Source organism: Macrobrachium nipponense, chromosome 22 (assembly GCF_015104395.2).
Source record: "Macrobrachium nipponense isolate FS-2020 chromosome 22, ASM1510439v2, whole genome shotgun sequence".
NCBI classification, from domain to species: domain Eukaryota; kingdom Metazoa; phylum Arthropoda; class Malacostraca; order Decapoda; family Palaemonidae; genus Macrobrachium; species Macrobrachium nipponense.
In genome coordinates, this window is record NC_087213.1 from 54548467 (window position 1) to 54561250 (window position 12784).

The 12784-nt window shown below is 40.0% G+C and overlaps 1 protein-coding gene across 2 annotated transcripts in view; it reads left to right on the top strand.

Annotated features, from left to right (window-relative positions):
- LOC135198665 (uncharacterized peptidase C1-like protein F26E4.3) overlaps positions 1 to 12427 on the top strand; it is a 101664-nt gene extending 89237 nt beyond the window's left edge. For both annotated transcript variants that reach the window (XM_064226468.1, XM_064226469.1), the window contains exons 6-12: positions 2929 to 3115; positions 3608 to 3774; positions 4685 to 4819; positions 6192 to 6303; positions 7281 to 7386; positions 8240 to 8388; positions 8762 to 12427. In XM_064226468.1, coding sequence (XP_064082538.1) covers positions 2929 to 3115; positions 3608 to 3774; positions 4685 to 4819; positions 6192 to 6303; positions 7281 to 7386; positions 8240 to 8388; positions 8762 to 9016 — 1111 coding nt within the window. In that variant the 3' untranslated portion in view covers positions 9017 to 12427. The remainder of the gene's footprint in view (positions 1 to 2928; positions 3116 to 3607; positions 3775 to 4684; positions 4820 to 6191; positions 6304 to 7280; positions 7387 to 8239; positions 8389 to 8761) is intronic.
- The last annotated feature ends 357 nt before the right edge of the window (positions 12428 to 12784 follow it).

Genomic DNA, 12784 nt, shown 5'->3' on the forward strand with positions numbered 1-12784 from the left:
GATGTTGTCATGTTAATATTACACTATTTTTAATGTCCATTCTTAAGTCTAAAATAATATATTTAACACTGAAATGTTTCTGCAGAGTATAGTTGGCAGTCAATGCAACATATTCTTTGTTACTTTTACTTCAAAATCTTATAATATTCACCCCATTCTTTGATACCCCTTAGTAAAAAGCATATAGTTTTTAAAATCATATTATAGACTGAAGAAAATAGAATTTATACACTAGTCTTTACCACAGCTAAACTAACACCAGCTGGGGGAAAAAAATATTTGAATCCCATTCTAGTCCAAAGATAACAGAAATCTTTACGCCCCAGTCTTTGCCACACTGCTAAACCAAACACCAGCTTCGGAAACTGACAGAGAGCATCCCTCTCCCTCCCCCTCCCAGTCCCCCTCCCTCAAAAGACACTGTGAAGTGACTCAGTGTGAAATGGTCCGAATTTAAGATCCGCGCGCCCCGGTATACGTAGATTCTGAGAACACTCCTTGAACTTGGCTCTCGACCTGACAGATATATAAACCACCTCGTTTAAATGCACAGTTTGAGTTACCTGACGTCATGGCCGGGAATAGAGAGAGAGAGAGAGAGAGAGAGAGAGAGAGAGAGAGAGAGAGAGAGAGAGAGGATTGTCTTCAGTACAGGATTGTCGTGGTAGGTGATAATTTACGGATATATATATATATATATATATATATATATATATATATATATATATATATATATAGAGAGAGAGAGAGAGAGAGAGAGAGAGAGAGAGAGAACGTGTGTTTCCCTTTTAGCGAACAATCTCATTTGCAAACACTTCCTCATACACAGATGTTTTAAAACCATAAAAAATCCTATTAGTTAGAGCAGAGAAAAAATCTTTTAAGTGAAAAACTAAAGTATGAAATATTAAACGTATGTTGGAAATGAAAACGAAGAGTACAAGGAAGTGAAATAAGGAATAAACAAAACTTCAAATTTGGGGACAAAATTCTCGAGAGAGAACTCCTCCGATGAACAAGGAGATGCGTTCTTAAGAAAATCTCAAGAGAGAGAACGCCTCCGGTATACATAGAGAGGCGTTCTTAAGAAAACTTAAGAACGCCTCCGGTAAACAGAGAGAGGCGTTCTTATGAAAATCTCGAGAGAGAACGCCTCCAATAAACAAAGAGAGGCGTTCTTATGAAAATCTCAAGAGAGAACGCCTCCAATAAACAAAGAGAAGCGTTCCTTTCCGCGCCCTTATCTAAATGAACTGCAAAATACAGTTAGCGCTTGCTTGCTTGCTTGCTTGCTTGCTTGCTTGCATATAGGCTTAACTACCTTGTAATCCACCACTAGATTTGTGATGGGGATATTTCGATCTGATGTGTGAGTTGGAAAATAAAATGAAAGATGATCTGTGTGTGTGTCCGCAATGCTTGTGGAGACACATCAACCAAATTAGAGGAATTTGAGTCAATGTTCATGCGAAAATGGGTATCTTGGTGGGATCTCTCCCTCTCTCTCTCTCTCTCTCTCTCTCTCTCTCTCTCTCTCTCTCTCTCTCTCTCTCTCTAGAGTTTAAAAGAAAGCTAGACAAAATCATTAGGATGACACTGTGAATGAACAGTAAAATCTGCTCCTATAGAGATAAGTGAGCACACGATGTCTCCTCTTAGGATGGATTTAATAGGTCTTTGAGACATCCTAATCCTTGTAACTCCTTGTAACTCTCTCTCTCTCTCTCTCTCTCTCTCTCAATCTCTCTCTCTCTCTCTCTCTCTCTCTCTCTCTCTTTGTGTATGTGTGTGTGTGTCATTACTTCATTATACCATAATCTTGAAACATGAAATGATGAACTTAATAAAAGTCGAAAGAGCAAATAAACTAATGATTTATGGAGGCTCGGGAATGAGACGTCTCTCTTGTTAAAGCGTTTTCCGAGCCACTTGACGAAGATTTAATGCTTCTTGATATGATGTTAGATTGGTTGAATTGAATAGTATGTATGTATGTATGTGTGTGTATATATGTGTATCTATTTATGCCAAAAATTAGCAAGACGTAGATAAAATATTTCTTTACCGTGTTGTCTCTTAATTCACGAATATACATACTCTCTCTCTCTCTCTCTCTCTCTCTCTCTCTCTCTCTCTCTCTCTCTCTCTCTGTTTGAGTAATTTTCCTTCTCTTTTTTATTTATTTTTCTCTATGTTCTCTTTTTTTTATGTACTTTTGCTCTTTTTATTATTATAATATCTTTCTCTTGTTTTGTTTATGCTCTCTCTCCCTCTCTCCTAGTTATTTTCCCTATCTTTTTATTAATTTTTTTCTCTTTTTATTATTTTAATCACTCTTTCTCTTGTTTTGTTTATTTTCTCTCTTATCTATTTTCCCTTTCTCTCTCTCTCTCTTTATTTATTTTTCTCTTGATTTTCTATTTTTTCTCTTTATTTTCTTTTTATTTATTTTTGTCTTTATTTTCTCTTTATTTTCTCTCTTTATTTTTCACGCTCTTTTTATCTTCCCTTCTTTCTCTATTAATTCATTTTCTCTCTCTCTCCCTCTCTTGTTTTGTGTATTTTTTCTCGCTTGTTTTGTTTATACTCTCTCACTCTATTTATTTTTTCCTCATTATTTATCTTCCCTCTCTCTCTTTCTCTATCAATTCATTCTCTCTCTCTCTCTCTCTCTCTCTCTCTCTCTCTCTCTCTCTCTCTCTCTCTCTCTATTAATTTTTTCTCTTTATTTATCTTCCCCTCTCTCTTTCTCTATTAATTTATTCTCTCTCTCTCTCTTTCTCTCTCTCTCTCTCTATTTTTTCTCTTTATCTTCCCTCTCTCTTTCTCTATTGATTCATTCTCTCTCTCTCTATTTTTTTCTCTTTATTTATCTTCCCTCTCTCTCTTTCTCTATTAATTCATTCCCTCTCTCTCTCTCTCTTCCAGCCGATGCATCAACGGTCAGCTGAGCTGCGACCAAGACGCCTGCATGATCGACGATCGGGTCATCAGCGAGGTCAACCTGGCCCCGCGTCAATTCGGGTGGACGGCGGCCAACTACTCAGAGTACTGGGGGCGCAAGGCCCGCGAGGGGCTGGTCCTCAAGACTGGCACCCTGAACCCTGAGGCCCTGGTGAGTCTCTCTCTCTCTCTCTCTCTCTCTCTCTCTCTCTCTCTCTATATATATATATATATATATATATATATATATATATATATATATATATATATATATATATATATATTCTTTTTTATTTATTTTTGTTCTTTATTTTCTCTCTGTTCCTCTCTCTCATTTTATTTATTTTTCTCTCTCTCTCTCTCTCTCTCTCTCTCTCTCTCTCTCTCTCTCTCTCTCTCTCTCTCAAGTTGTTGATAATCATCCATCTCTTTATTTATCATTCTCTCCCTGTGAAGTTTTCAGTCTCTCAAAACAGCAACAGTGTGTAAGAGTTTAAAAGAAAACTAGACCAAAGCATTTGAACACTGAATAAACAGTGGAACCTGCTCCAAGAGATAAGTGAACACACGATGTCTCCTCTTAGGATGGTCTAACAAGTCTATGAGACATCCTAATCCTTGTAACTCCTTATAACTCCTTGTAATTCCCGCTCTCATTCCGCAGTCCCTGAAGATGTACCCGATCCTGCTCCAGCCGGACGTCAGTCGGATTCCGAGGGAATTCGACGCCCGAACCAAGCGCGAGTGGCAAGGCAGAGTGAGTGACGTCAGCGACCAGGGCTGGTGCGGAGCCTCGTGGGCGTTCTCCACCCTCGGCGTGGCGCAGGACAGGTCAGGTTGACGAGAAGAGGGCGTCAAGTGTTTAATTGTGTGAAATTCCATCTGGAGCTTTTTTAGATGGTGACCCCCAAGAGTTTTTGAGGCTTTTAGCCCCGTACGTATCCACCTGTGCGGCATGTTTAGGACGAGCCCATTGGGGATGAACTTAGAAGCATAAACAAAAGACTGTCAATATTAGAGAGATAAGGACCCCCACCCCCTATTAACCCTAGATAACGACCCCCGAAAACCCTTGGGAGGTCACCATCGAGGAATGATCCCCTCCTGTCTAACTGCAAGTGTTGATTGGATGCTATCGGTCCTCACCATCTCATTCCTTTCATTAAATTCAAGTGTTATTCCTTTCCTTCTTTCATGTTTTCACCAGCACTGGACTACAAAGGGCCATTAGGTGACCTGTCCCATTTTGTCCCTTGCCCTTACAAGGGATCCCTGGCAATTGTTATTTCTTAGCACTGGATGGAAATGTACTGGCCTGATTGGAACAAAACTAGCCAGTCCTGACCTACATATATTCTTAATGTAGGAATCTACAATATGCTATGTCTTGGGTTAGGTTAGGTTAGGGAAGGTTATAGATAATCTCCCCGGTCAGGTAAGGCTTAGGAAACGGAATTTTAACTTTGTGGTTTGTTCTTGTAATTTGGAAAGTGTAGAATTTCATAAATGACACTGAATATTACTATTTGTTTCTTTGTTATTAGTGAAGTATAAAATCTACTACAGTAACTGTATTACCCACGTAGTTATTAGAGATTTGAAGAGATGTATCATGAGATACTCACTGATAAAAATACTGACCATAGTTGGAGATTTGATGTACATAGAGTTCCCAAGTCAAAATAATGACTTGACTATTTTCCAATAATAAAAACTAATGCACCGCTTGTCTCCAAAACAGGCTGTCGATCGAGTCCTATGGCAACGAGACGGTGCGGCTGTCGCCCCAGCACCTGCTGAGCTGCGACAGGCGTGGCCAGAAGGGCTGTGAGGGAGGCCACGTCGACAGGGCTTGGCAATACCTCAGGAAGATTGGGTGAGTGCGTCCCTGGGGAGACAGACAGACAGATACTTTGGCCTGTCAAGTACTTGACCAGACCCAAAGCCTCTTCTGGGTCGTCCAGAGTGCTATAGTAGATTCACATCAACCCTGTATCTGATGTCTAGGCCAGTCCCTTACGACGCTCCTGATTGGCCGTTGATAAGCCAATCACAGGTCTGGAAACTCTCAGTCTCTCTCGAGAGTTCGCATAGGCAGGATGTATGTTCCACATCTCTTGAGGGATACTTTTGAAAGATGTATCCCTCAGGAGAGATGGCACATACATCCTGCCTATGTGAACTTGCACGAGAGACTGAGAGTTTCCAGCCCTGTGAGTGGCTTATCAACAGCCAATCAGGAGCGTCGTAAGGGACTGGCCTAGATAACAGATGCACAGTTGTGAATCTACTACACACACATACACGATACTTCGGCCTTTCGAGTACTGGACCAGACCCAAAGCCACTTTGGGTTGTCTAGAGTGCTATAAGTAAGTTTGATACACACACATGTTGACGAAGATCACTACGTACTTTGATTTGGCATAAACCACATAGGGTACATCATGACTTAGACCTTACATTAAGTCGTTCTTCTGCCACCTGCGATATAATTAACGAGATCCATATGTCACAGATTCTTAGCTAATTGGCGTGCAACACCTTCGAATCCGCTGATGGATGAGAAGAGATCGCAGACGTATTTGATATAGATTTCATATAATTAGAATAAAAGATCCCTGATATATATCCTCTGGGAACTCATAAATACAAGAATGTGCTCACGAAGAATAAACACGTTGCAGGATACGTATGTGTGTATATGTATGTGTTTGTTGATAAACAAGTCTCGCCGGTGTTTGGCTGTGTAAGGCCCCCGATAATCTCTTATTGACTCTTTGGTGTTTTTGTTTTTGTGTGTTGCCAAAGAAGGTGACAACAGCACTGGCCTTAATAATTCAGGATCCCGGTGGTTCTTGTCTCGAGTACTCAAGGTGGTGGAGGAGGAGTTAGGGTACAAAGGTCCTTGGACTTGATCTCTCTCTCTCTCTCTCTCTCACACACACACACAAACTTAAAACCTCATTAATGTATCTGTATCTCTGTCTCAAGTTTAGAGGTTATTTAAAAGTCTCTCTCTCTCTCTCTCTCTCTCTCTCTCTCTCTCTCTCTATATATATATATATATATATATATATATATATATATATATATATATATATATATATATATAATGTTGTAAAATATCACAATCCCACTCTCTCTCTCTCTCTCTCTCTCTCTCTCTCTCTCTCTCTCTCTCTCTCTCTCTCTCTGTGAAATAACCGAAGAACACCCTGTTCACAAGAGCGTCTCTCTCCCACCAGGGTCGTCAACGAAGAGTGCTACACCTATGAGAGCGGTTCCACGGGCAAGGTGCCCCAATGTCGCATTCCCAGAAGGGCGAATCTCTTCAGTCTCCGCTGCGCCGCCAAAGAGGTGAGAGAGAGAGAGAGAGAGAGAGAGAGAGAGAGAGAGAGAGAGAGAGAGAGAGAGAGAGATTTGTTGTAATAATCGGAAATTGATAGTAAAATATAGAGAGAGATTGTAAAATGTCGAAGTTTGAGAGAAAGAGAAAGATAGCTTGTTAAAATTTAAAAGCAGAGAGAGAGAGAGCTTAAAACCCCACAGAGAGAGAGAGAGAGAGAGAGAGAGAGAGAGAGAGAGTTTAAAACCCCACACAGGGAGAGAGAGAGAAAGAAAGAGCTATCCAAGCTTAAAACCTCAGAGAGAGAGAGAGAGAGAGAGAGAGAGAGAGAACCCCAAATGAAAGAAAAAAGGATGGGGAAGGGTATTCAATATTTTGCCATAATATAATATGGCAAAAATGGGACACTTTTCCATATGTTATTCTAATTCAAATTTAAGAACCATCATGACATTTGCACCTAACTTTGTATGATTAGTTCAGTGGTTCCCAAACTTTCTTGAGGCCCATGGACCCTTTCACCATATGTCAAAATGTCATTCTCCACACGTCCCTCTCCCCACTCCCCCTTTCCAAAAATTGTATGCATCAAAAGGTGCATTGTAAATAATATGCATAGAGTAAAAATTCCTTGGTCAAAAGTCCCCCCAACCCCGGTTAATCTCGGAAATTTCTCCCTAGGGGTGAATTCTCCCCCTGGTTGAGAACCACTGGATGAGTGGTTCGTAGCTGAAAAAAGAAAAAGAAAATTGTTCACAATTCCCTCACACGCCCACCACCATCCCCGCACCCCATGAAACTCTGAAATTTTCCCCTAGGGTTAATTCCCCCCTGATTGGAGAACCACTGGGTGAGTTGTTTATTGCTAAAAAAACATTAGGACTTCACCATACTTCTTTATATAACATTCGAGCAATAAATTCACTTACCAGACACTTGGGCACTAAAGGTCAGCCAGTGAATGAATGACCTCGTCGTCTCCCTCCAGGTTGTGTTCCAGAGGGAAGACCTCTACAAGACGGAGCCAGCCTACCGTATTTCGGGCAAAGAAGAAGACATCCAGTGGGAGATCCTGACAAATGGCCCCGTTCAAGGTACGTGAGCTACTGGCTGTACCCTCTTCGACCTCCTCCTAATTCTGTGAAAATCAAGACACTAATCACCCCGAAGGAGGTTAGCGCCGTCAGTGCTCCTCATTCGGTGCACTGTAGGCGCTGCTTCAGGTGCTCTGCAGCGTGCTTCCTTAGGTCCCTATAGCTGCAGCAGCCACTTTCATTTTATTTAACTGTGCCTCCGTTCATAGTCTCTCTTTTGGGGTTTGCCTTCTGTTGCGCATCGAACCTACCTACTCTGATTTTCCCTTTCAGTGCTGAATAACCTCGTAGGTCCCAGCGTTCGTCCTTTGGCGTAGATTTTATATTTCAGTTTTCAATTTCAATTCAGTAATCAGGTTTTAACATCAGGAAAGTAGATTGGTGGAAAACAAATCAGACACTTCGTCATATAAAGATTGGAAGCTCAGACTTTTTTTTGTTTTTTGCAAAATAAACAAATATATCAAGCACTTATTCCGTGAGAAAAATAAACTCTGTCTCCCCTAATGTAAACATCTCTAGATAAAATATCTGACACCTTTGTAAAAGTTGTGGCTCTATATCTAAATATCTTACAGTTACCTGTGTATGCAAAATGAAAAATAAATCAAGCACTTATTCCGTGAGAAAAATAAACTCTGTTTCCCCTAATGTAAACATCTCTAGATAAAATCTAACACCTTTGTAAAAGTTGTCTCTGTATCTAAAAATCTTAGTTACCTCAGTAAATCTTCTACCACATTCCTTATAAATCATAAAACCAGTACGATGGGGGATATGACGCTCTACCTTGATTTTTTTTTATTGTTATTCGTATGTATTCCGTTAATCTTTTCCTTTTATCTTTCTGTAGCAATGGTGAGAATCCATCGCGACCTGTTCATGTACAAGAGCGGAGTTTATGCAAACTCTGGGATGACGAGCGAGACCGCCGCCCACTCCGTCAGGATAGTGGGTTGGGGAGAGGACAGGACCCTGGGATACAATCCTGTCAAGTATTGGGTAAGTTTAGAAGACAAGGCGCTGTTTTCTGTGTCAAGTTCTTGAGAAAACCCCTTTCTTGGAGACATTTCTGAGTAGAGTAAAATTGCTAAGCCGCTGCCGACCTTGGATGCTGCTGCTGCTGCCGCCCTCAGCGGCAATATCTGGAAGTAGAAAATGGGATATTTTGGCTATTATCATTTCAGTGATTACGTCACCTGTTGACAAATGTCAAAGCTCTGTTCGCAAAATGGTGTTCCTCCTGTTCTGAACGTCCCTTCCCGTAACACAGCCGGGATCTCCATAATTTGAATGATTGCATCATTTATTGACAAACTTCCAAGCAGCTCAGCTCACTCCTCATTCGTTCTACTTACTTCCCCTTCCGCAACAGCTGGTGGCCAACTCGTGGGGCAGGCAGTGGGGCGAGCAAGGGTTCTTCCGAATCAAGAGGGGCACGAACGAGTCCGAGATCGAGAACTTCATCATCGCCGTGAGGGCGCGCCTCGGCTCCTACAGCGTGGTCACGGCCCCCAGGCGGACCAGGCCCGCCTCCAGGCGGTTGCGAGGCGGGGAAGGACGGGCTAGACCCAGCCGTCGGACGTCAGACTACTACAGCCACTACCTCCACGGCTTCAAGAAGGCTTAATGAACTCCCATCAATTTAGTAGCTGAGGATAATCAAGTGGGCAGATCCCCCCCATCTGCTGCAGAGTATAGCAATCAAAGAAAGGATGCAAGGGACACATGTTACCATTTTCCTAAAAATAAAAAAATAAAGATATTTGAAGCACTTGCATGATGCTAGACATTTTAGAGTAAGATTCTGATACATTTGGTCTGAAGAACCAATAATCATTCGTCCAAAAATGTAAACAAACGTTGAAAACATATACATAATATCATAGATTCTTGCCTGACCCTTTATGTATTTGAAGTGAGTGTGCTTGAGTTATTAGTATGCTAAACGTTATGAACAATGACAAAGTCAGTACAGTCTAAAGGTTCAGGAATATTTAAGTCTTGTAAATATCTGTGTACCCTTGCTGATGTTGAAAATGTCCTGTGCAGTGTACATGTATAAAAAGCTACGTCACTTGTACCATCATCCCAAATACTTGGAGTTTGGAAAGTGTACTGTTTTTGGCCTGCTGCCTTATGCACAGGAACGAGCCTCCATCTCTACGCACTTTGTCAGAGTAACAGTGATTACTCTATAATTTCATACTGAAATTGTCCCCCTGTGAAATGGTTACAGAACTGAACTTAGCTGTTCAGATTGTTACTTTTCTGAATGTCCAGCTCTTTCTCAAAATAACCATCCGGTGCCCTGTAGTTCTTGCTTTAACTATGATCAGCTCAGAATTATTAACATTTTTTTTTAATGTAATCTCATTTTAGTAGAAAAAGTCTAGAAGACTCTGGTATTAATTAGTAAAAATGTCCAAGTGTTTTAGCAACCAGTTTAAAGAACCATTTCATTGTTTTTGAAAAGTAATCCATTTTACTTTATTGATTCTACTTGGAAATTTACATTATAGCAGCTGAGCTATTCCCTTATTTGACGAACAGTCGTATAAAATTTTTCATATGAATCTGTCAAGAAATATTGCTTATTTCTGGACTCGTGAGAATAATGAACCATCTAACAAAATGCTCCAAGTCTCAAACCCTCGTATTGAATTTCACGTCTCGGATCACGACTGGAAAAAGGTAACAGCAGAAGAATAGGTTTTTGCTCTTCCATTTACTTAGTACAGTAGTTGATTCCAGTTGTTCCAGTGATCAGAAAAGGTTCTTCGGAAAGTGTTCCTGTGGAAAATACGTTTAGGCAGATGCTATGTACCCATCTTCTTTCTCTGCCTCAGTTAGGAGACGTTGCATCACTTCAATCTGGAAGCAATATCTGGAGCAGTCTTCTGCCCAGCGTCTGCCTGAAGCTTGTTTTCTGCAGCAAGCAAGTTTCTCCAGCAATAAGACTATGCAAAATCATTATTGCACACTCAACAAAATCGCCCCCCCCCCCCCCCCCCCCCGCCATTTGTTTATAGCTTATTAAGCTGCCGGTTACTGATACTTGTTTCTCTCAAGTGCCTTCTTTGCTTCCTTTCAGAAATATGGCTACTTTCTGAACAGAATTCCCTCTGCTGAAGACTAGTTATGAATGTCAGTATTTTTTGGCATCAGGCTATTCACAAAACAAAAATTATCTGCATATACTGTGTGTATGTATGTATGTTTGTATGTATGTGTATATACATTTATTGACAGTGAAGACTATATTGTACAGTAGATACTCTGTATCCCTGGATTCTTTATCTGTGAGTTTGGTATTTCATCACAGCTCTGTGGTCACTTGGGCTACAATTCCATATCAGATTGATTAACACTGGGAATTTATGTTGTTAAAATCATTGTAAAATATAAAACCTAGATAATACACATAAATGTATTTGGTAAGGTATTAAAAATTTACAAATCAGATAACTAAATATCCCTCCTGTATAATTGAGATTACGGGACAATGCAGAAAGGCAAATTGAGTCTGATATCCTGTTAACACTGAAGAATAATCTTAGCTTGTGGAAATGTTAGAGGGTACATGGTATAAAGGACATTAGACAAAATAAATGATTGAGGATTGCACTGAATTTCTGTTTCGTGGGAGACGGCCGCTACCGTTCACCGCGGCTCCACGGATATGGAGGGACTACTGTGTATATATTTTTTTCTATACATATATATAGTATATATGTGTATGTGTGTGCGCACGCATAATGCATAGGTGAGGATGCTGTCTCCCTCTCTGACAAGAGAAGTAAAAGCATCACAAAGCACTGCCAGTTTTTAAGCTTTAAGTTGCATTCGCTAATTTTCCTTTGAGTGTAGTATTGATATCAGGTGTTGTTGATTCGCTTATAATTATAGTCTCTATATTTAAGAAATCCCTCTCTAGCCTAGGAATTCAAATGTGTTCATTACTTAAGATACTTATTTCTAAGTTGGTTCAGAAGTCTGTGCGTATGTGTCCGTGCCCGAATGTCTGCCTGAAAATCACATTTCTTTATTTCCAAGCCGATGATTTTGTTGTATCTCTCTTCGATTATGTTTGTCAGGTTGTGGCTGATGATGATGACGATGCTTTGTCCTCTGGCTCGGTTGTAGCTCTTCATTTTTCCCAAGGATGTCATTTCCACCAATTTGCAAAACTTGTCTCCTTAGAGGAAAAATATTCAGGAAGTATAGAGGTATATATCTGTAGAATTGTATACGTGATGAATATAATAGACACTTGTCCTGCTGTAGAGATAGACTCCCGATGTGTTTCGGGTCTATATATTAAAAACGCTAAAATTCACCATAGCTTCAAGACCAGCTTTCTCCTCTTCAGGTGATCACAGCATTAATAAAAATGCAATAAAAGAAGCAAAGTTACAAGAGTTTACTGAGAAAAAAATGAATTAATAGCAGTTTGGAAATGACCGAAAGTGGCTTTTAATTTTCTTTTTCTTTTAACTTTTGTAACTTCCTCCTTTTATTAGACTATGCTGTGGTCACCTGAAGAGGAGACCGGTTGGTCTGGGAATTTTTAATATTGAGGGTGTAACTGCTATCTTAACTGTATCTTTACTGAGTGAAACCCATTTAGCAAGGAATTGGAGAATGCTTCATGTCACCTCTAGTGATTTCACGAACACAGTGAAAAGTCGGGAGGAAAAGCCCCCTTTTTCTTCCTCTTCTTCTTATATTAACGATGAGCCTCTTCTGTCTGTCTGTCTGTCTCTTTTCTCCGTGCATAAAAAACTATACAGATAGGAGGAGAAGACGCAGACACCGTGCAGAAAGGACAAGGAGAAATCAGTTTGAAGAAGATGAAACAACTCTCTAAAAACATTATTATTATTATTATATGGCAAACTACTGATTCGTCTAAAATCGACATCGTCATCATTGTCATCGGCCATCGAAGATATTAAACCTTATCATTAGCAGCCTGTTATTTATGAGGAATTGGAATGTATCACAGAATTAGATAGACAATTAAAAGCTATTTGGAAAATATTTTGTTTCTTTATCCAACCCAAGTAACATTGAGCAAATTTTAGTCAAGAAAGAAACATTTTATATATTAAAGTTGATCACTTCTATTGGCTAACATCCATGTACTTGTTTGGTAGTTTTACTAGTCAGTAGATGAGATTGATTTGATAACTTTTTACTGGCCAATAGATGGCAGTGTGAGATTTTTCCACTAATCAATAGATGGTGTTGAGAGCTTTCCACTAGTCAGTAGATGGCGTTCATGTGAGAACTTTTTACTGGTCAATAGATGGCATTGAGAGACTTATTCCACAAGTCAATAGATGGCGTTGTGAAATTTTAACACTAGTCAATAGATGGCGTAGTCAGTAGATAG